Consider the following 24,297-nt stretch of genomic DNA (forward strand, 5'->3'; position numbering starts at 1 on the left):
AGTGATGGTGGTTATTTATTGAGCAGTGGGCTGGCCCTAGTCACGTGATGGCTCATTTCATCCTTGCCACACCGTGTGGGTAAATACTTTCACCCCGGGCCGTGGAGGAAACCCCGAGGGGTGGAGTCAGCTGCCAGGGAGCAGCAGAGGGACGGGGCCCTGGAAGAAGAATCTGTGCAGAGCCCGCATCACACCTCCTCCCAGGGCCTCAGGATCTCCGTCCAGGACTCCTTCCTCTGTTTCTTGCTGCCTCTCCACAAGTCCATGGCAGGCTGATCCCCTGGGGAGAGGTGGGGAGCCTATGGGGCAGTGGGATCTCAGCCTGGTGAGGCTGGCGGCTGACCCAGGGAGCCCCCAGGGGGGACCATGTGACAGGGCATGTCTGGGGGTGGCCTGGCAGGGAGGGGCCCCCACTCCAGGCCCGGGGATGGTGGCCCTGCCCAAACCCTCTGCCCAGCCCTCATTTCCAACAGAGACTCATTTAAGAGCAATGACCAGCTTGCTAGGGGACTTCAAAGATAGTATTTGATGTGTTTTAGCAGCTTCAGCAAAACTCTAATTTGAATTTCAGGCGCTGGTGTGTGATTTCCTTGGTGACAGCTCCGAGGGAGGCTTGGGCTGGGCTGTCATCCAGCAGCGGGGCCTCTCGCTGGCTGCCGCTGCCGCCACCCACATTCCCGGGGAGGAGAAACAGGAGGCTGAGAGGAGCCGGGGCTCCACTGAAGCTCAGGGAGGAGAAGAATAAACAAGTGACAGGGAGAGAGGGGAAGGGGGCGGTGAGAGCAGTTTCAGAGGAGCAGAGACGGGGGAGGAGAAGGGGGGAGAGGAAGAGGAGGCTGGAGAGGATGAGGCTGAGGCCAGAGACCTCGGGAGAGACAGAGCCCCAGAGATCAACCCTGAAAGGAGGGGAAAGAGAGGAAGACCCAGAGGGAACAAGGCGAGAGAAGGAGAGAGGGAGAGTCAGAAAGGGGCAGAGAGACAGGCTGAGGGAGCCAGCGAGAGAGCCTCACACTGAGCCCAAGGACGGAGGTGGAGACAGAGATGCAAGGACAGGCGAGGGCAGGAAAGAGACAGGGAGGGCAGGATGAACAGACAGATGAGAGCGCTGGGACGATGCTCGTTCACGAAGCGCCCAGGGCCAGGCCCGGGGCCCTGGGGTCCCAGCAAACACGTGGGGTGCCGGATCCCGGGTGTGGGGAGGGGTGTAGCTCAGGGCACTGGGTGGGGCAGGAGAAGAAAGTTCTCCCTCCCCCTCACACCTTAGCTGAGCTGAGGGAGCTAGTCCTGTGTCTCCCGATCCCAGAGTACTGCTGTGAACCCATCCTCCCTCCACTGCCCCGACCCCCAGCAAAAGGGCAGCTTGCAAGCAGGAATGATCATGCCTAATGCCAAGGCAGTGTGTGTGTCCCAGGGAGATTGTAGTCCCCTCTACCCCAACAAACACAAACTCGCACATACGCATGATGGCCGGGAAGGAGAGGGAACAGGAGAGGCAGAATGAGAGAGGGTTCAAGGTGCAAGGAAAAGAGTCCCTTCATCTCTCTGAGCCTCAGTTTCCTCCTGTGGGAAAAATCAGGATCGGAATATCACACATCCCCCCGGGCTCTTGGGAGGGTAAATGCGATGATTCATGTAAAGGGTTTAGCCCAGCACCTGGCTCAATTGAAGGGACACACACTCAGAAATGGAACCCGTGTCCTGAGATCTATTTTCCCCATGACATCACCCCCTCCTGGGGACGAGGAAGGCAGTGCCCTTCTCCCCTCCGTCCTCTCTTCCCATGCTGGGCAGAGAGAAGCCTTACAGGGCTGCATGTACCTTCAAGCCCTCGTAGGACTCCCCCAGCCTCAGAGGGAGCTCTTGGTGTCATAGGCCCTATAGCTGCTGTCCAGACTGGCTCTCAGCAGGTGAGGAGGGATGGGGAGAGAGAAGGCAGCCCACAGACCCAGGCGGGGGCCACAGCTCTCCTGGATGCGTGAGAGCAGAGGCTGGGGGTCAGGACAAGGTGAGAACTCCAGCCCAGCACCGTCCAATATGGCAGCCACTAGTCCCACGTGGCTACTGATCACTTGAAAAGTAGATAGTCTGAACTGAGATGATTTAGTACGAAAAAAATGTCAAATATCTCATTAGTATTTTTATATTGATTACACATTAAGATGAAAATAATTCGGATGTATTGGGTTAAATAAAATATATTGTTAAATTAATTTCACCTGTTTTTTTCTTACCCTTTTCACATGGCTGATAGAAAATTTAAAATGACAATTGTGGCTTGTATCGTATTTCTATTGGTTTCAGAACATCTGAGCTGGAAGAACCACTAGACATCCTAGAAGGGAAGGGACTTGCTCCAGGTCACACAGCCAGAAAGGAGGGTCCAGAAGATGGAACTTAGGTCTCAGGGACAGAATTGGAAAGACAAACACTAGTCTCCTCTGGTGTTACCTGGGCCACTGGACGGGACGAGAAGGCAAAGCTTCCGAGAGTTCTAACAACTGCGAGCTGGATTAGCAGCTTGAAAATGCTCCTACTACGTCCATCAGAAGACCTTGACCTGAGGCTCTCACCAAGGATGGGGACTAGAGAATTAATGACGCCACAGCCACTGAAGGGTGTGCTCATTTAAAGAGGTGGGAAAAAAAGGCAAAGCTGAACTCTGGGCAATTGTGAAGGCTGCAGTCTTTACGTGCTTAATAAAAGGCAGAGTGGAGGTACTGCAAATAGGACCTGCTCTGGGCCTCAGGCCCCCAGGGACCCAGCAGAGGGCTGTGCAGAGAACAAAGCCAGTGTCTTCAGGCAGGAGACCGGGGCCAGTTCGTTAGCCTCTCTGGTGCCAGCTTCCTCATTTCTGGCCTAGTGTCCGAGAGTGCAGTCTTTGGAATCCCATGGACCTGGACACTGGCTACCCTATCAGAGGCCCTGAGCAAATTACTACTTAACGACTCTGAGGCCCCACTTCCTCTCTGAAAAAATGTGCCTAGCTCCTAACTTCAAGGATTGCTGGGAGGATGGGTGGGTGGCAGACGTGAAGGGCTCAGGCCCTCTGGGCAGATGGGCACGGGAAGTATTCATTCGCTCAGCAAGCGCTTTCTGGGCTCCTGCCGTGTCATAGGTGCTGGGAATCCAACAGTGAGCTACACAGGCCAGGTCCCTGCCCCTATGCTGCCTACAGTGTAGGTGAGGAGACAGACCAATGAGTAGAGACATTTATAAAAATGTAGATGGAGACAAGTGCGATGAAAACGACTAAAGGAGAGTGAAAGGATGGAGAGTGATATGGGACCGTTTTAGGCAGTGTGGACAGGGGAGGCTCTCTGGGAAGGTGACACTGAGCTACAATTAATATTATTAGAATCCGAGAACCCTGGTGCTGGGAAGGTCCACAAAGGCTACGGGGCTCCCCCTGCCCCCACCAGGAAGGAGTGCTCTTCCTGCACAGCTGAGATGGCAGCTCTGGCATTGGACTTCTGGGTTACAACCCCAGTTCCACCTCCTAGTAGCTGTGTGACCTTGGCTAAGTGTCTCCATTTCTTCCCCTGTGCAATGGGGATGATAACACAGAACGAGGCTGCGCTGGCCTCCTGTGAGAGCCAGCGAGGCAGTTGGTCCACCTGCAGATCCAGACTCTGGCCCGGCCCTGTCCGGCAAGGCAGACCCAGAGATAGCGGCCCCTGGGGTTAGGGAAAGGCTAGGTTGCAACAGAGGCATGAAGGAGGGCTTCCTGAAAAAGCTGCCACCTGAGTCACAGCTCAGAATGCCTTCCAGCGGAAGCAGGAGTCAGCCAGGGAAAGGGGAAGGACAGGCACTCTGGCCTTCGGGACAGCACAAGCAGAGGCTCAGGGAGCGGGGGGCCGCTCTTCCTTCTCGCCCCAGTAGCGGGGTCAGGCACAGTGCGTGTGGGGCTACTGGCAGTTTGAAAACGTGGAGAGTGAGGTTTGAGGCGGGGAATCGTGAGTGATGAGGCTGGAGAGGCTGGCCAAGGTCAGGTTGCAGAGAGCCCTGTCTGCCCAGCTGAGTCGCCAGGACTTCATCTTGGGCTCTCTGGGGGGTCGGAGCCAGGGCACGATGTGACCCCATCCGTGTCCTAAGCAGATCCCTCTGACAGTTGCAGGTCTGTGAAGACAGCTGTATGGCCCCGTGGGCCTTCCTTTTTCCAGCCTGGGATCTCCAGGGCCACCGGCTGCCCCAAGCCCACCTCTTCAGCGTGTGCTCTGCTTGTCAACGGCGCCCAGAGAGTGAGGGATCGTGGCTCTCAGAGGGACATCCCAGGGCCGCCCTGGCTGCGGATCCAGTGCATCTGCCTCCCTAAACCCACCCCTGTCTGTGTCTTCTCACACCCCACCCATGCCTGTTTTCAGCCAGTGGGTTCAAATCTTGGCTCCCCCACTAACTACCTGCGTGGCCTTGGCAAGTGACTAGCTTCTCTGTGCCTCAGTCTCCTCACCTGTAAAATGGGGAGGAATCTCCTCATCACCGGCGGGTGTGTGTGAGTAGATGAGCTCATGTGTCTGTAGGCTGAGACTGGCGGCTCCTGTGTGTTTTCCCATATCCATCGCCCTTGTGAAGTAGGCGGGGGAAGAGATTGTACTTATCTCCCGTTTTAGAGATAGAAGATGCTGACTCAGTACATCAGGGGCACTGCTGGGACCAAGAGTCAGGTATTTTGGCACCTGGTCTGGAATTCTTTCCACCATATCTGCTTGCCATCAAGAGCAGTATTTCAAGTTGAGGGATGGAGCTCTAGTGGGAGGATTCTAGGCATCTTCCAGTGGTGATGTTATTTTTGAGCTGAGGGTCTGAAAGAAGGAAATTCTCAGCCTCCCCTCAACCCACTCTTCACCCCGTTTACCCTGCTCACTCGGCATCTGCTCACTTGGCCCCTGGACGGGGAGCTGGGATCCAGCAGGCTGCCCTTGCCCAGAGCTACCTAGTCACCTGTCCAGTTCTGCTTGGCCCTGTCTTTGGAGCCTTCCTGATGCTACAGCCCCATCCCCACTCCTACTCCCGGCCCCAGCACGGCACTTGTCATTGGGTATAATGATTGCCTAGTTTCTTGCCTGTCCTACACTAGATTGTAGCTTAAGGGCAGTGTCTCTGAGCTTGGTCACCTCTGTCCCCAGCACCAGGACTGAGCCCTGTTATTGTGTGGCCAAATGAGTGTGTGCTCCAAGCCCTGACTCTCCCTCCCTCCCTCCCTCTCTTAACCAGTGTGAGGGGTACGCTGGTCTTTTGGCTGTGCCATGTGGCCTGTGGGACCTTAGTTCCCTGACTGGGGATTGAACGCAGGCCACGGCAGTGAAAGTGCTGTGTCCTAACCACTGAGCTGCCAGGGACCTCCCCTAACTCTTTTTTTCATTATTGCTCCCCAAGGAGCCTTTTTTTTTTTTTTTTTTTTTTGTGTGTGGGCCTCTCACTGTTGTGGCCTCTCCCGTTGCGGAGCACAGGCTCTGGACGCGCAGGCTCAGCGGCCATGGCTCACGGGCCCAGCCACTCCGCGGCATGTGGGATCATCCCGGAGCGGGGCACGAACCCACGTCCCCTGCATCGGCAGGCGGACTCTCAACCACTGTGCCACCAGGGAAGCCCCCAAGGAGCCTTTTAAGACATCCTCTCCCCTAATCTCCATGCTCATGAAATTTTAATACCACAGATACACTGTATCTGTAGATTTGTGTATGTAATTTTCACATATCTGCACTTTATACATAAAAAAGAGTAAGGTTTTTTTCACTCCCCAGTTGCCAATTATCATCCCCCTTAACCTTAACCCACGTCACTCGTGAGTCCTGTGGACTGCAAACCACACTGGCTAGGTTGACTTAATTGCTTCACCACAGTTAATCACTTCTTGGTGGAAGATGAACACAGCAAAATTTAGGTTAGGGCCCATTTGCTGGTCAGATGGGTGTTATGGGAACAGGAAGCCAATGTGGACCCCAACCCCAGCTCCATCCACCCCAGCTGTGGAGCCCAGCTCAGGGGAGGCCGAGGGAAAGTTGGCCTCATGAGTTTATGGGAGGTCTGAGTTGGTTGAGCGCTTCAAGATTGTCTGGTCTGAACTCATTTTACCAAAGGAGAGATTGAGGCCAAGGGAGGCATGGGGGAGTGGGAGGCCTGGAGAATTTATAACCAGACTGTGAGCCTGATGAGGGGGGGACACGTCTTCCTAATTCCTGTATCGCCAGCACCTGCCACCATGTCTGACACAGGTTAGATGTGCAGGGCGTGGTGGATAAACAGGTGAACGGGTGGACGGATGGATGGATGGATGAACGGGTGGATGGATGGATGCACGGATGGATGGATGGACGGACAGGTGGAGAGATGCACAAAGGAAGGGCAGATTGTGACACCTGGGTCTCTGGAAAGCTCTGGTGATGCCAGGTGCCACCTGGGCCTCAGGAAACAAAATAGGAACGCTGGACAAGGTGATCGCTAACGTCCCTGACTCCAGACCCATGTTTCAACAGCCTACTCTACAACTCTCCTTGGGTGTTTAACTGAAATCTCAAACTTAACATGTCCCCAAGTGAATTCCTTATTTTTCCTCCAAAACCTGCCCCTCACTCTTCTCCCCTCCACAGCATATGGCAACTTCATGCTCCCACTTTCAGACCCCAAATCTTGGGAATCATCCTTATGCCCTCTTTTTCTTCTCAGATCCCACGTCTAATCCATCAGCAAACCCTGTCTTCTCTACTTTCAGCATCTGACCACTCCTCACCAGCACCCTGGTCCAAGCCAACATCATTTTCCTTGCTTGGCTAACAAATGAGCCACTCAGAAACTTATTTAGGTTGCAGCCTCATTTTAATTTTTTATCTTTATGAAATTCTTCTGTGATGCAATATTGCAATAACCCCTAAGTCATCTCCCAGCACCCACCCTTTCTCCCTATGTTTATTCTCTACACAGCAGCCGCAGCACTCGATCAAACCCTCCACTGACCAAACCCTCACAATGCCCTAGAAGGTCCTGTGTAATCTGGGCCTGACTACTTTTCTAACGTGATCTCCTACTCCCTGGCCCACTCTGCTCCAGCCCACTGGCCTCCTCTGTACCCCTCACACTGGCCGCGTGCACTCGCCTCAGAGCCCTTGCATGGGCTGTTCCCACTGCTGGGGATGCTCTCCCCTAGACATTCACACGGCCAGGCTCTCAAAGCCATCAGGTCTCTGCTGGAATCATTTAATAAGTGAGGCCTTTCCCAGCCCCCCTATCTAAACCTCTGCCATGCCTCCTGCCCCGCTGCCAATTTAATTTTTCTCTTGGACGCTCAGCAATGCCCGGCAGACTATACATATACTCATCTATTGTCTGTCTCTTCTACTAAAATATGAGCTCCACGAGAGCAGGGATTTTATTCTGTTCTGTCCACTGTGGTGTCTCCAGCACCTAGAACCCTGTCTCAGCCACAGTGAGTGCTTAATAGATGCCTGTCATCGAGTGACTGAATTCTAGGAGGTTAGTGATGTGAGGGGCGTGGCAGGGGACCAGGCCTGTCTCAGGAAGCCTTAGGCATCACCTTTGTTCTTTTGCTCCTTCATTTGCCGCTTTTACTCAGTCGCTCAGTAGAGGCACAGGGCTCTATGGAGGGTTAAGACATGAACACAGACAGATGCTGCATAATTCCACTTCTGTGAGAAACTTAGACTAGCCAGAGTCAGAGACAGGAAGCAGAATAGAATGGTGGCTTCCAGGAGGAGTGGGGAATGGGGGGGGACGCTAACAGGAATGGGGCTTCCTTCAGGGGTGATGAAAATGTTCAATGGGGACACAGCTTCAGTATGAAATGATGAGAAAGTTCTGGAGATGGACAGTGGTGATGGTTGCACAACAATGTGAATGTAGTTCACACTGAACTTTACACTTAAAAATGGCTAAAATGGGGCTTCCCTGGTGGCGCAGTGGTTGAGAGTCCGCCTGCTGATGCAGGGGACACGGGTTCGTGCCCCGGTCCGGGAAGATCCCACATGCCGTGGAGCGGCTGGGCCCGTGAGCCATGGCCGCTGAGCCTGTGCGTCCGGAGCCTGTGCTCCACAACGGGAGAGGCTGCAACAGTGAGAGGCCCACGTACCGCCAAAAAAAAAAGGCTAAAATGATAAGTGTTATGTATATTTTTCCACAAAAAAAAAGTTAAAAAAAAAAAAGACATGAACACAAATTACCATATGATCAATATTGTGGGTCACACAGAAAAGTCCAGGGGAAGACAATTTTGGCTGAGGTAACTGAAGGAAACTTTCTGGAGTGAGAGACATTTGGGCTGGGCCTTGAAGGATAGGGAAAAGCTGGGTGGAAAAGGCTGGCAGGGCGCAGAGGTGGGTGATGGGGACAGCGTGGGCCAAGGCCTGGAGGTAAGCTTGCCCCTGAGTGTGTATGCTTGGCTGGGGCACACAGGGCTCCATGCCGGGAATCTTGGATCGCTGTCACTTCTCCCTTCCACCTGGCAGCCTGCTCATGAGCCCCCAGGAAGGCTTGTGGGGAAGCTTCTGACCAGAAGATGGGGGCAACCTGTGGAATCCAGGGGGTCCTATCTCCTCAGGCCTCCTTAGTGGTGGGTTGAGGAACCCCCCCATAAACCTGGGGTTCTGGTCTCGATTGCCCAGCCAGCCAGCCAGGCCTCTCCCTGTTAGTGCTAAGGTCACAGCCTAACTAAGGTCAGGGGTGGAACTCCTAGCAGGACTCCCTCCTCCTGTTACCCTGTGGGCATCAGAGTCCAGACTATGAAGCACAGTCTCCTCCTGCAACAGCTGGCCTTTCTGGGGTCGGGTCCAGGGAAGCTAATAATAACCACTTATGGAGTCCCTTCTCTGCCTGGCACATAAGGGCCTTCACGGGTGTAATTTTATAATCCTAAGAGGCAGGCAAGGACTATTATCCTTCCCATTTCATAGATAAGGACAGTAAGGCTCAGAGAGGTTAAGTGCTTTGCCCAGAGCCAGAGAGCTGGGCAGTGGCAGGGCTGACATTAGACCACACGACTCCACAGCCCTGACTCTCAGCCCTTGGGCTACCCCAGGCCCTAGGCTTGCTTCAGACCAGGGCTCGCAGGGCCACTGTGCTGATGGCCCTCTAATCCTGGGGCAGCTCCTCCCCACAAGCTCCAGGAAGCTTCCCTCTCCCAGGCCTAGATGCTTTTGTCGCCTGTCCCTCCAGCTCCTCCCCACTGTGCTGGCGGTCCCTCCTACGGTGAGGAGAGGCAGGGCTGTACCAGCTGGATGGTGCCACAGGAGGCTCTCTTTGGTATAGCTCTTGGCACCTGCGCCAGCGTCTTGGCCCAAAGAGGACACGTTCCCCTTCTTCCAACTTCTCTTCCTTGAGAGCAGGGTGACGAGGTACTGCTGGGTGTTGTGCGTGCAGCCCCGAAGCCCATCAGGGCCTTCCCTGCGCACTCGCCACGTGGCAGCCCCTTGCCCAGCTCAGGCCTCACGGCGCTGTGCGGGCAGCACCAGGACAGGTGAGGAACCAGAGGTTCAGAGGTAAGTCACACAATGTGAAAGCAGTAGGGTCAGGCCCAGATCCTGATTTCTCTACTACTTGTGGGAATCATAGGACACTGGAGAAGGGCGCTTAGAGGTCACCTAATCCACTCGCTGGGGTGGGTGGGGCTGAAGAGACCTGTCCAAGGTCACGCAGCTCGTGAGTGACAAGGAACTTAGTTTTCCCATGACTCTCGTTATAAACGTGCTGGCGCGTTGCCACATATCTTATTAGCTCCAAGAGAAACAAAACTTGCATTTAAGATTGTGGTAGGCTTTTAAAAAAATGTGTTTTGAGGCCAGTGCCTTCCACTACAATAGTTGTCAGAAAGCCACAGACACACAAAGGTGAGCCTGTCCCCCCAAAGCATGCGTGGCCCCTGGCGCCCCCCTCCTGTGTGGACAGTGGCTGGTGCCCAGGCAGCGTGCTCAGTGCAATGTCTTCTCAAGGACAGGACAGGGAGAGGGCTTCCTGGCTGCCTCCGTGGCACCTTCTAACTTCAGTTTAGCTCTGGTCTAGAGCTGGAGAGAAACAGGAGTAAGAACTGGGCATTCTGTATTTATTATACCAGCGTGACTCTTCCAGCAAGAGGTTACCCAGCTTGGACAAGTTTCTCAACCCTTTTGAGCATCAACGCGCTCGTCTGTGGAATGGGGTAACAGTGACGTCACTGTGGAGGAATTAGCAGCATCAGTCACGATGGAGTAGAGCCCCTGGTACAATACACGGTGGAGACGACGACGAGGATGAAGATGGGGGGGGCACAGAACAGCGATGGCACTAACCATATGAGTGTAAAGCAAGGGACAGTCTTATTGAACGAAACTAAGTGTTCTGAGCCCCGCAGCCAATGTCTACCACTCACTCACGTGCACCTCCCTCCTGACACGGCACTGGGGAAAGGTCATGGTTTTCGGAGTCTGACAGACCTGGGTTTGAATTTAGGCTCAGCCACTTGCCGTATGACGTTCATCCCTGGCCCTCCAGCTAGTTCTATGCCATCCAGACGATCACCACTAGCCACACGCGACTATTTAAATTAAAACGTAAAATTCGGCTTCTCAGTCACACTGGCCATGTTTCAAGTGCTCAAATCCACATCTGACTAGTGGCTCCCGCATGGCACGGTGCAGGGTAGACCGCTTCCCTCATCACAGGGAGTCCTCCTGGACAGTGCTCACCTGTGCCCTGAACGTGGACGTGGCGCCTGCATGGGGAATGCTGCACACATGGCCTGGCGGGGCAGAGGGCCACAAGGGGCGCTCAGCCCGTCCCTGCTGCGAGCACTCTGGCTGAGCCCTGAGTCTCCTCCCTCACCTGGCCTCAGTTGTGCTCTTTCTTGCAGCGTGGATGTAATGCTGGGCCCAGCTGCTCTGACTGCATTTCTGCTACTGACTTACCACGTGACCAAGTGACGTCACCTCCTGGAACTTCAATTTCTTCATTTGCAAACTAATAATCCATACCCCTCCAGTCTCAGAGCAATGGTGCCGGTCAAGCAAGTAAATGATTGCAAGTGCTCTGAAGTGTGCGGACTATAGAGTCGCAGGGACAGCACAGTGAGAAGGGGAAAGCCTCCATCTGGTGTCAAAACCAGACTGCAATCCCACCTATCACTAGCTGAGGACCCTTAAGTCTTCAGAGGAGGCCGCGTCTAAACGCCTTCACTGTAAAAGGGTAACAATGAAGATACTGTAAACTTTCACATTACTGAGAGGATCAATGATGTATCTGAAAGCAGCAGAGTGCTACTCAAGAGCAAGGCATTATGGGACCACTGCTCCTGTACAAAACGAGGGAGGCCCAGCTGAGCCAAGCACCTGCCACCTCCACTCCTCTCTGTGCTCCACTTGCCGGAGAGCCCTGCTCCCACCAGGTAAAACATCTCCTGCTCCAAGCCAAGAGACCAGGTTGGGACAGAAATGGGGGCACCAAGTGGGTCAAGAGAGCCTGTTCTGCTGATGCCAGAAAAAGACACCAAGCCCGCTTGGGCCACACGGCTAGGTCACATCTAGGAAGTCCGCTTCCATCTGTGACGTGTCCCTTGGGCTGCAGGATCTCGCTCCAGGTGGCTCCGAGGTCCCAGGCCTCCAGAGCCCAGCGCTGCTCCTGGGTTTGCTGCTCAGCAGTCATAAAGCAGGTGTTCCCTGGACACCAGACAGGCGCCAGACACCAAGGAAATGGGGGATGGAGAGACGGCTAATACCGGGCCCTGCCCTCCAGGGACCTGGCTGGCTGGCCCTCTTTTTCAGCTTCCACTCCCTCACAGAAGTCCACCCTACCTGAGCTTCAGAAGCACCCAGTGGGGTCTCTACACTGGGACAGGGACCACCTGAGGCTTTGGGTCCCTTGATAACATGAGTGGTATCATTTTTTTTTTGCGGTATGTGGGCCTCTCACTGTTGTGGCCTCTCCCGTTGCAGAGCACAGGCTCTGGACGCGCAGGCTCAGCGGCCATGGCTCACGGGCCCAGCCGCCCTGCGGCATGTGGGATCTTCCCGGACCGGGGCACGAACCCGTGTCCCCTGCATCGGCAGGCAGACTCTCAACCACTGTGCCACCAGGGAAGCCCGAGTGGTATCATTTTTATTGAGCACTTCCTACATGCTATGATCTACACCAGAGTCTTACACGTGTTCCTTTTAATTTCCACAATTCTTAGAGTTTTTATTACCTCCAATTTACAGATAAGAAAAAAAAAATCAAGGAAAAGTTAATGTGCCCAAAGCACACATCTAACAAGGGACAGAGCAGGGATTTGAACTCAGATCTGAATACTCTAAAACAGGACCCTGAACCACTGCATTTTATATTGTCTTCTGATCCTGCATTCTCCAATGAAATGATTGCTCTTCTAGAAAACGTTTTTTCCTTCAGGAGCCCAGGATAAGAGGAGAGACGGGGAAGGCAGAGAGGCCAAGATGCTTCCCTGAGCTGCCTGGTGGGGAACCACCCTCACCCACTTGGGCCAGGCCCAGTGCTGGGCTCAGTGGGAGCCGAGGCAGGACCTGTAGCTGTCCTCTGACTCTAAGGAAGAGCCCCGCCCGAGCCGTCAAGGGTCGACTGAGGATGGGTGACACTGTGAGGGGCAGTGGGGCCCCCAAAAGTGACAGTTCCCAGGCCACAAACAATCTAGTCCCCAAACAAGGCAAAGAACACGACTCTTGCTGCTACTGGACACATTTCCAGCTGAGAAAAGCAGAGTTTCAGGCCTGGTGGGCTGTCTCAGGCAGGATGGATAGAGGGGAAGAGGAAGGAGAGAGGAGGCTGGGAGACGTGGTAGGTCCATGACAACAGCCCAGGTGGCACAGACCCGTGGCTGAAGGACTGGGAAGTATGGCTGCCTAGGTATTTTCTGGCTACCTGGGTATTAAGCAAGAAATGCTTGAATGTAGCTTGGTGTTTAAGAGCAAGCTCTGGAGTCAGGCAGCCTGGATCACATCCCAGCTGTGCAGCTCACTGACCACTTAACTGTCAAGTGGCTTTTCTGGTGTAGGTTTCCTTGCCTGTAACGTGGGGTAACAGTACCTACATCATGGTGTTGGTGAAATAAAAATTACATAAAGCTCTTTGCCCAGTATCCAACACGTAGTAAGCACCTAATAACAGTAATTATTAATTATGAGACTGTTTCTCAAAAATATTAATCCTCCCCCCCCCAAAAAGACAAAAATAAAAAAGAAACACAGTATTTATAGGTATTTAGGTTGTACGTTTGGACTGGCATGGTGCTGTTTTTTTAGTATTTATTTATTTGGTTGTGCCAGGTCTTAGTTGCGTTAGGCAGGCTCCTTAGTTGCGGCACACGGGCTCCTTAGTTGTGGCGTGCGAACTCTTAGTTGTGGCTTGCATGTGGGATCTAGTTCCCTGACTAAGATTGAACCTGGGCCCCCTGCATTGGGAGCGCAGAGTCTTATCCATTGCGCCACCAGGGAAGTCCCTGGAATGGTGTTTTTGGTACTTGTTTCTCATAGACAACCCTTGCCTAGCCAACCAGGTTAACAGTCCCCTAGAAGCAGACATCACACACTATTTTAGCCCGATATGGCCCCAACCTCTACAGCATTGGGCATGGGTCCACGCACATAATAGGACCTCAGAGACTCCAGAACTTCAGGACTAAAAGACACCTTCTGTGCCGGGCTAACTGCGTGTGTGTGTGTGTGCGTGTGCGTGTGTGTATGCGTGTGTGTGTGTGTGTGTGTGTGTATGTGTGTGTGTGTGTATGTGTGTGTGTGTGTGTGTGTGTTAACTAAAAGGATAACGCGCGGTTCTTGCCCTTGAAAGGGTCACAGTTTAGCGAGGAAGGATCTTAAATCATCCTGTGACAATCTAATAATCCCATGCTCCCAGCCCCACACGCACTCTTACCTGACATCTCTCTCACCCCGCCAGAGTCATGCATGCATGCACATTTCCCCTCAGTTCCCTGGGCTCACAGGCAGCTCTAGCCCTGGCCTCTCTGGAAATGCTAGCTTTGGTCTGGACCCTGCGTGAAGCACAGAGGTTTCAACCTTAAATGGAGTGAAAAGCCGTTTGGCGCTGTGCCAGCCTCATGGGTCCCCTTCCCCACCCCCTGCACATTTTTATCACACCCTCCTGATGGCAGGTCTATGAAATCTCCCCTGGAGAGGGCTGTGGGTCCCTGGACTGATGTGTTTGACCAGCTGTTTCTGGTCTGCGCTGGGGGAACCAGTGCAAGAAGAGCCGGCAGGAGTGGTGTTTGATCAGAAAAGCTGGGAAGCTCTGGGCCCAGCTAGCTGCTGTTAGCCTTCTGCTACGCTCTCCTCAGAGCACAAAGAAAGGAGGATGTTCTGATGGACCAGCCCACAGGGAACCTGGGAACCTGCTCGCTGGCCAGGGTGAGAGGTGGAAGCTGGGCTCTAAGCGCATGAGGGCTGGCGGGAGCAGCACTGCCCGCTCCTGGCTGAACGGCAGCAACACCTGCCAAGCTCCCCAGGCTCACTGTCTGGTGCCAGGTATGTCAGGGAGACAAGCGTCTAGTGGACATGGGACCTCTGCTCTGGTAGCACTGTGTGACAGAGCAGAGGACGGGACAGATGCACAAGGAAAAGCCTGGAGAACATTCACCAGGAGGTGAGCGCAGCTTCCAAGCCCATGTCCTAGATCCTCTCTTCTCAGTGAAAGCTTGAGTCCTGCAGTGTTTCCCAACAAAGGTCTAGGACGAGTCCACATTGAGCCATAAGCTATTTCTCTTTTTTCACCCAAACACGTGCCCGAGTACCAGCTCATGGAGGGGAAGATAAACAATGAATCTGAAAGCTCCAGAGGCAAGGTAGGAAGGCCGGAAATCATCACAAACATAGTGCTTCCATTTCCCTGGCTCTCACTGGATGTGCTCCCGCCTGACATCCAGTCTGTGTTTTTCCTCGGACATGACCCCTCAGCTGTGGCACCAAGGAGCTCTGAGGGTCTGGCTCCAACCCAGGAGGTCCTGTCCCCCCTCTTATCACCATCCACCCTGGCCTGGGACAGAGGCTCTGGATTATTATATATAATGCAGCCTAGAGAGCTCCATCTGACCTTGGTCTGGGGCTCCCCTAGCCTCCACCCCAGGCCCTCTATCTTAGGATACATCAGGCATCCTCCTTTCCTGCCCTTCTCTGCCCTCTTCCCTCAGGTTCTTTTAAAGTGTTAGAAACACTAACACACACCATCTACAAAGCATCTATACTGTTAGCCATTTTACAAATGTTGCCTGTCCTCCTCACTGTCATCATTAGGGATGACTATCCCAAGGTCACAGTCTGTTTAGAGGGGGGGCTGGGAAGCTCCCCAGCCCGTGCACTTTGCACCACGCTGCTCTGCCTCTTGCAGCCAGCCCCCTGGCCCAGGCTTAAGGTAACTACACCACCAGGGAATCGCTCGGCCCATTTCCTACCTCTGCTCAATCACTCCTGACCCACAGCAGCACTTCACCTCTGTACACACACAGTTTCACGGCCGGAGCCCAGCTGCCTGGGACACTCAGGATTATTGCTCCAGATACGACACTCCAGCCCCTCTCCAAAGACATCACTTAGGCAGAAAGGCATACTTCCTAAAGGCCCTGTGGGCTCTGGGCAAGGGTTAGGACTGTCCCAGGAGAAGTGAGCAGAGTCACCCCCAGCCCTGCCTCAGGGCGGACCTGAGCTTAGGGGCTGCAGTATATGACGCCCCCGCCCCTGGCCTTACCTGCAGGACTCTTACTGCAGAAATTACGCACATCCTATCCGTGTGTCTGCCTCTCTTGTCTCTTTGTTGGCTGTCAGCAACATGACATTTTCAGCTGTTCACCATGAAAAGTTTCTGCTTATTTTACAGTTATCTGCTGAGCACTTTGTGCTTTGGGGGCAGTTGAGATTCAAGAGATAAACGAAAAGTGCTGTTATAAAGATCCCTAAGGATGCAGACAGAGAGAGGAAGATGAGAGACACGTAAAGGTATAGGAATGAACAAGACTCGTAAAGGTGCAGGAATGAACAATCTTCCCAGTGCTAGAAAGTGTAGGGAATGGCTGACCTGTATGTGAAGGACTTTATTAATTACAACTAAAATTTTCAACACCAAATTTCAAACACCAAACGTTAAATCTAGGCTTTTGATTAGTACTACAATTCTGTGGGGTAAATACAATAATTTCCTCCATTTGTGAACGGGAGCTGGAAGGAGGGAGCTCAGAGAGGATAAGTATCTCACCAAGGTCACACAGTCATAAAGTGGCATAGCTGGGATGTACCCAGGTTGGACACCAAAGCCTGTCTCTGAAACCCTGCACCACACTTGCTCCCTGGGAATGAGGGTTTAGAAAAATGAGGCTCCACACGACAGGAGAGTTTTTTGTCCTTCCCAGGCCATGCTAACAAGGCCCGCAGGTACACAATAGCCCCTAGGAAACCAGGCCTATCAAGCCTGGTCCCATCTGACAGCTGCCCAGAACCAAAGAGAAAACAGGTTTATAGCATCACAGTCCATTTGAAACTCAGACAGCATGATTTTTTTCAAAGTACATATTTTATTTACATAGAGTAGTGCAAGTTGAACACGAACAATGGTTTGTAATCCAATTTAAACAGCCATAGTGTGCTGGCTGACCTGGCCTGACATGTGCACCCTGTCCTGACCGTGGGTGGTAGCAGGTGTGACTGGCCTTTGTAAGGGAAATGATGCAACATTTCTATGATTTGGAAGCAATCTAAATTAGTTGATGGGATAATTTTTTTTTTTTTTTCCCCAACAATGTAATCCCCGAAGCACAGCAACTTCTCCCTTCCTTACAGGCCAAGTCACAGGTATAGCAAGTTTCTGAGTTCTGGCTGTGCTTCTGGCCCAAGTCCTACCAGCCCCAAGGTTTTCCATGGCGACAAAATACTCCCTTCAACCCCTAATTTTTCTTTCACTCCCACTTTCTCCCTACTTGCCAAGTATCCCTGCAATACACTAGGCCAAGTGGAGCAGGGCAGGGGCTGCTGAAGTCTTCCTTTGGGAGGACTGGTTAAAGCATCCCAGGATTTTCTCCACCACTGTCCAACTTCCTAGTCCCAATTTAATAGAAATATTGCTTGTTCCCTAGAACCATGCTAGGTAAGGCTTGCAGCTCCTCCAACCCTTAGTCAGTTCTTAGATCTCAGGCACATGAGAGTTAAATCCCCCGCCCCATATTATTAATAAGTAATCAGCCTATGGTGACCGCAACATCACCTGGGGTAGAGAAACTCTTTGGGTCCATCTCATCTTTCTCCTCGATTTACACCATGAGCAGAGAACAGGGCCCTTGTCTCCCCATTTACCCCTGTTTGACTGGATCTATTTCACCCTCAGTCCGCGACTCTCAGGGCTCTTCCCTGGGGGATGAAGCTGAAATACACTCCATGGCTGGTGGGAGGGGAGAGTCAGACAGCTTCCTCAGAGGACATGAATGACCAGGGAACCTGGCATTCACACAGTAGACTGCGGCACTTGCTGGACTCAGGCTTTATAAAATAAACAAGTCTCTGCCCCTTTGCTGCCCCTCAGGCTCTGCTCACACACTGCACAGTCCCATCTTCCCAGAGCGATCCTCGCTCTTGAGCCATCTATCTGCTGTCTGTCTCACTCACCAGGGACGGGCAAATGCCATTCCGTAAGTGATCCCCACGGAATCAGACTCCAGCTTGGAATCTGTCTGCCCTTTCCTCCTCACCAGGTGTTTCATAAGCTCTGGAGGCAGAGAAGAGTTGGGGTCTTACTGAATAAATATGCATTCCAAGCAGTCCACAGACTCCTCTACACCACTGCCAGTGCCCCCAGGGTTCAGCCCTGAGGCCACAAGGGCAGCACCACGGCAATAAGGCAGAGACTACCACTGCCACATGAGAGCAAGTGATGTGGACAAGGGGACCCCGGTAACATGTCCTCCGTGGCAGCAATGCAGAAGGTCTCTTGGGCAGAAGTGGGACAAAAGAATAAAGTGGCCAAGTAGGGCTAGAAAAAGTCTTCCTACGATAAAGTCCAGGCTTGGGCGTCTCTAGGCAGCAGCGCTGTGAAAGCGCCGTTGGCGCAGCAGCTTGCCGAGGCCCCTCGGAGCAGAGACGAAATTCGGGGCGGACCTTTCGCTCATGTTGACCAGAACCAGCACAGGCCTCGTGCTCCTGTTGGCTGTGCCACAGGGTGAGGGTGCAGCCGGCAGCATAGCCCACTGCTCTGTCTGCTCTTGGCAAAGTGAGTTGTGAGTCTGGTGATTCTGAAGAAAACGAGTGTCCTGCCACGATCTGGGTCTCCACCAGCAACCTGAGAAAGGGTGCCTCAGTACTTGAAAGGATCTGGAAGTTGGGTTTAAAGCTTATAGCTTTCTTTATTCAGAAGACTTTTTAAAAAGAAAAATCACTTTCCCCTACAGGTCCTCAGCAATTAATTTTTAAATTTATTTTGTTTTTTTTGGCTGGAAGAAGTTTTGATAACACTGCGATTCCCACCCACCCATGCACTCTTATCTGCCGGGCTTGGCCTCCGTGCCCTGTAAGCAGGGCTGCTCCACTCTTTCAATGGGTTTTATCTGGTGCTAAGGGGAGATTCGGTGCCATCTCATCACTTGCTGATCAAGAGCAATCCCGGTCCGACAGCTCACAGAACTGAAAACCCTTAAGACAGAGACGGCCTTGGCAGAAGCAGTGAGGGCCTCACAGGGAGGCAAAGTCTTAAAGGTTTGAGCACCATCTTCTGGTCAGTTATTGGCCTCTGAAAACTTCATTCACTTCAGAATGGGACGATCCCTGAGCCGACAAGCTCAAGTGATTTGCACATAAAATGAGCACACAACTGGAGGCGGGGTGAGCTGGCCCAGCTGCCTGCACAGAGCAGGATGGATGCCAGCAGACACACTGGCAGTGTTAAGGTCCCACCTTCTGCCCTTCCGGCAACGTGTGATGGCGACAGAAGTAGCGACCATGACCCAGATCGACCCCTCCCCTGCTGGTACCTGGTGATGTGAAATGTGCTTAGAAAGAAGGGGTGGCCTTGTCTTCTGCCACCCTGTATTTTGAGGGTGAGTGATCTACCTGGGCAGTACCTTCCACAGGGGGTCAACCACACAAGGTGGCAGGGAGCTGTGCTGGGTGTGTAAACACTGCCCTAGCAGACTTCAACCTTCTGCCATCAGGGAAAGGAAGATAAATGCTAGTCATTCCTTCCATCTAATTGCACTTCATAATGGATTCCATAAACCATTAATTATCAGATTATATTTTAGGAATTGAAGATGAAGAAGCTTTGTAAAATTCAGACTCCAAAGGATCACTGACCTGCAGTCACAGTGGCAGCTGGAAAGAGCTCAGACAACAGGCTACTCACAGGCAGGGAAGACCGTGGCAGGAGGAAGACTCAGGGGCCACTACGGGTGCTGCTCCACCTGGCGCTGGTTCACTGCTACGTTACATGTATCACGTGCTCCTCAGGGAGGGGACGAGGCCTCCAGGTTGGGTAGAAGCTTTAGGCTTTGATTAGGGAAAGGGGATTGAGGACACCACAGAAAAGCTATGGGAACCAGCCTCAGGTGCAGAATACCATGAAGAGTTTCCTGGTAAGGCAGAGACGGTTTGCAGCTAGATGGCCTCACACTGAACACTCCCAGAAGAAACACTCCAAAGGCTTTGTTTTGGGAATGGCTGACTATACTGACAAGGTGGGACTCAGCATGGAAATGAAGCCTTCCTGTGTCAGCATGCTGCTACCTGTCCTACTGCCACCATGAGAGGAGGCTGGAAGGATGACAGACGTGAGGAAGGTGCTGAGTGTGCTCAAGGCTGGGAATCCCCAGATGGTCTGATGGTGCTTTTCTTTCTCTTTTTTTTTTTTTTTTTTTTGCGGTATGTGGGCCTCTCACTGTTGTGGCCTCTCCCGTTGCGGGGCACAGGCTCCGGATGCGCAGGCTCAACGGCCATGGCTCACGGGCCCAGCCGCTCCGCGGCATGTGGGATCTTCCCAGACCGGGGCACGAACCCGTGTCCCCTGCATCGGCAGGCAGACTCTCAACCACAGGGAAGCCCCCTATTTTCTCTCATGTTTAAATGGCCAGAAGGCACTGGCAGCACCTGCAACCCCACTCTGTGGGCCACTGTCCTGCACTGAACTGCTGCTCTGCATGCTGAGGGCTGCCAGCACATCACACCGCTCTGGTTACTCTGGTCACCAGCTCCTATCCCACTGCTCTTTCAGGCTCTATTTCAGAAGCTATACTCCACTTGGGGATGGACAGTGTCAGAGAGGCCACAGCAGCAGGCCTGTGAGGAACAGGCCTGCCTGCTACGGAGGGCGGTCGCGTTGGTGTTGATGACTCAGACTTGGTTTTATGAGAACCATGATGCTTCTGTCCGTTTCCCAAGTGAGACCACTTAGGTTGGTGCTAAGCTAAGATGCTCAATACTCAGGACATCGAGGGAGGAAGGGCAAAAGGCAAGTGTGGAGCATTCTCTCTATTGCAAACGTAGGACCCTCCACGATGAGCAGCCACTCACTTGGCCTCCCCACAGATTAGGGTCACGGTACCGTCTAGCAAGTCCTCCACGGTCACTGCCACAAGCTCAGAGCTGGTCTGGGATGTCTGCGAATCTGGCAATGTCACAAACACCTGTGAACCAGCAAGCTGGGTCTCCTCCAAAGTGATCACCTGCTCCGTCTGGGCCACCGGCTCTGGGGTTTGGATCACCTGAAAGGGAAAGACCGTGAGGCTGCTCTGGGCAGTGTCCACAGTTGGCTCCCCAGAACTTACATGGTTTTCATCTCACGCTGTAATGATGATATTTATGTTTTCACCAGAGGAGAGCAGTTACATGTGCTTAATGGGAAGAGGCAAGTCTAACACACCAGTGATGCAAAAGAGAAGGCAGGCAAACAAGTTAAGTAACTCTGTGCCAAACTGCTATAATTTAGCTCCGTACGCGACCTCAGGGTGCCTGGACTCTGATTACACACCAGTGAACGCGGGCTCAGTTTCTCACACTGGGTTTTCCTGTCTTGAGGATTACACTGCAGAAGTAAGTGCCGTGTGAAAGGAATGCTACTGAATCAAAGTGGTTCGTGTCATGCTTGAACCACGGAAATGGGAGTGGTTTACCAGAAGCCTCGGGCTGCCAAAGGTGGCATGTCTGGACCTTGATCAGGCTAAGAGCCTTACTTGGAGGCTACGTGGCTACAGAGCTAATGGCTACAGGAAGAAGAACGGGTAGGCAAAATGTGGCTTCCGTCAGCTCCCTCACGCAGCTCACCAGGCTGGAGGGCACTGGCTTCTCTCCTCCACAGGCCACACACACCCCTTCCAAATCTGCAGCATCTGTTAAAGATGACTTTCCCATCTCAGGGAGAACTAGTCTGGTTAAGTACACCCAGTTCTTGCCTGAACCTCCGAGTTGATGTTTCTGAGCCATGGAGCTCGGAACAGCTGGATGTTTTCAATACAGAGCGCCCGCAGAGGGCACAGCAACCCTGGATCTTGAGAGCTGCCGAGAGCAGAAAGTGCTTTCCACTAGACCTGAGTGGGCAGAAATGGAGATGCCAAGCTCAGCCATGTCTCTGCTGTAGGAGTGAAGAGACCAATTGTGATGTTCAATAAAAAATCATCTAGGACAGCAGTTTTCAAACTGTTTTTCTTTTAGCAATGGAATATTTTTTTCGCCCCAAAGGACATCTTACCCAGAATCCTAATATATAAAAAAGATAATAGCAGCGCTGTTCTCATTGAAATGGCAGCAGGATTGGCACCCAGAGGCCTGGCCACCTGACTTGCTCTCTGCTCCCCACAGAGGCCTGTAAGAACACGGCTATAAGGGGCTGCTCTAAGGGACAGGACGGGGGGCGGCCCAGCCAGCTCACAGTTCCTCTCCCGTCCATTCACAAATTACTGTCAATCAACAGAATGGAGTTTCTTTTCCCTTCCTGCCCACCCTCTCTGGAGAAGACGGGAAGGCAGTAATAGAACTAGAGACACAAAGAGGGGCTGGAGCAAGCGTACCCTTGAAATATCAGAAGAGGGGGGGCTTTACACCCAGGTAAAGGTGAGAAGCCCAGACGTTCAAATGTGCCCTGTGCCCAGCCCAGAGGAGTTACCAAAGCATTTCAGCTGAAGGTGGTCTCAACAAAGAGCTCATCTACGCTCCTCCAAGGTTTCCTGCAACTCTCACCACATCCCATGGTGTTCTGCAGAAGGTGAGGGAGTGTGTGAATTGGGAGGAGAGGCCAATGTCATTCTGCTTTTGAAAATTCTTGTTCCAGCTTCCCTCTACTCAGGGGCCATTTCACATGTGGTCACCAGGAGGCTAGAATTTTCTGTTCTGTTTGGTAAGAGGTCCAGAGAGACTCTTCTGCAAGATCCTCTTGGTCATGAATGCATCACTCACCGGGCCCTTTGAGAGCCCCGGGGAGAAAGGCTAGGTGTCGTGATGGGACTGCCTCCAGAGAAGCCTCAGGGACCCCGTGTCAGCACCCTCATATCTGATGGCCCCAGAATCACCTGCACCATCTGTGAGGCGGCCACTTGGCTTTCAGTGCCCGTCACCTTTGGGTGTTCAGATTCCAAGTGACAGTCCAGCTGGGCCTGGGAGGTGAAGAGCTCCCCACAGAGCTCACAGGGGAAGGTGCTCTCCGACTGCTTGAAGTGCTCAGTGGTGACGTGGTGCTGCAGCGCCCCGGGAAAGCGGAAAGTGGCTGCACAGTACAGACACCGGAACGGCTGTGACCCTGGAGGAAGGGGACAGAGGGAGTGACTGAGGGAAACGAGAGGAGGGAGGGGAGAGGAAGGTGCAAGCGGGGGCGAGGAGCACAGGCAGGTCCAGAGGCAGCTCTTCAGCTCCTGTGGGGCCTGGAGCATGTACAATTTGGGGAGCCCTCTCTAGGAAGACTGATACAGAATTACACACACAGGATTAGGGGCAGATCTTTGGAAGGGTCCCATCAAGTGCAAGGCTCCAAGGCACAGCTTCATTAGCATCAGATTCAGGCTAAATCTGCCTCTGCCAAAGTCCATTATTCATTCAACTGTAATGATGCTGACAATGTTTATTTCGTCAATTCTAAGAAGCACCTTTTAACGTCTCTGAAATGGGATCAATGGCATCTTACTACTGTTACAGGCCATGGAGGTGGGTGTAATTGTCAACAAGTGCACTTGCACGGACATCTAAAGGGGCAGCATCAAGACTTGCAGAATGCATGTCCATAGCCTGAAAGAAAAGCCCTAAGACAGGAGCAGTGCATGTTTTAAACTCACAGGAAACAAACGGTTTAGAGGGAGGAGGTAAGGGTTGGATGTTCAGCTACATTCCCAAAGCAGGAATCAGAAGACTAGTTTTGCTAATGCTCGAGAGACCAAAACCACCTTACCGTGCTCTCCATCATCAATGCTCTTGACGGTGGAGGGCAACACCACGTGGAATAACACTCACGCCAACAATCTGAACTGAGAGCTACTCTGGGAAGCTGAATTCTTACGTTGATCAACTTATTTCTTACGTTTCCTTTTTTTATGTATGCATACAAGAGTGCATACAATCTACATCAAATTAAGTCCAAAGCAGCACTTAGGATAACCTGCAAACTCTAAGTGATAAGAAAGCATAGTTTAACTGGCAGCAGTTTTTCTTTCTTAATGGTTCATTAAAAATGGTGCCTCTTATAGAACTGGCATTTTAGATTTGATAAGGTATAGCAGGAACAATGATAATCATGGGTAACGCTTACGAGATGCTTACTGGTGCCAGGCCTTAAGTGTTTTCTGTGTATTAACATATTCAACTCTCACGGTTCCCCTATGACGTAGGTACTGCAACCGTCCCTGTTTTGTAGATGAAGAAACTGAGGCACAAGTTAGCTGCTACTTAGCCTGGGTCGCGCAGCTGTGGGTGGTGGAGACGAGACCCATCCCTGGGCAGTGCAGCTCAGGAGCATCTTGGAAGGGGCACTGACCTGAATGCTGGCACTTGATGTGAACCTGCAGCAAAGCTGGCGTGGGGAAGAGCTCCTTACACTGGCCACATTCATGGAACTTCATATCTGAGAAGCACACGAGGAAAGAAGTGGTGGGAGAGAACAAAAGGAAGATTCTCTGAGCCTGGGGAGTAACAGGGCTGAGGGCGGGGTGACGGCTCACACTTAGCGAGCATCTACGAAGTGCCAGGAACCTGATGCCTATGCTACATTAGTGCAATCTGTGGTAAAGAGCACCAGATCCGGATCCAAGTGCCCGGATGCAAAGAGGGTTGTTGTGAGAATTAAAGGAGAAAACACACGTGGGTGCTGAGCACAGTGCCGTGCACTCAGGAGACACTTCATAACTGCGAGCTG

At 52.6% G+C, this 24,297-nt stretch overlaps 1 protein-coding gene across 1 annotated transcript in view; it reads right to left on the reverse strand.

The window, feature by feature from the left end:
* Positions 1-2,206: 2,206 nt before the first annotated feature.
* ZBTB40 (zinc finger and BTB domain containing 40) overlaps positions 2,207-24,297 on the reverse strand; it is a 94,971-nt gene continuing 72,880 nt past the window's right edge. Inside the window, exons 18-21 of the mRNA XM_060141164.1 lie at positions 23,920-24,006; positions 22,469-22,695; positions 20,478-20,668; positions 2,207-4,799 (exon numbers count right to left, since the gene is read on the reverse strand). Of these exons, the coding sequence (XP_059997147.1) occupies positions 4,781-4,799; positions 20,478-20,668; positions 22,469-22,695; positions 23,920-24,006 (524 nt within the window). The 3' untranslated portion in view covers positions 2,207-4,780. The remainder of the gene's footprint in view (positions 4,800-20,477; positions 20,669-22,468; positions 22,696-23,919; positions 24,007-24,297) is intronic.

This window comes from Lagenorhynchus albirostris, chromosome 2 (genome assembly GCF_949774975.1).
Source record: "Lagenorhynchus albirostris chromosome 2, mLagAlb1.1, whole genome shotgun sequence".
Taxonomy (NCBI): domain Eukaryota; kingdom Metazoa; phylum Chordata; class Mammalia; order Artiodactyla; family Delphinidae; genus Lagenorhynchus; species Lagenorhynchus albirostris.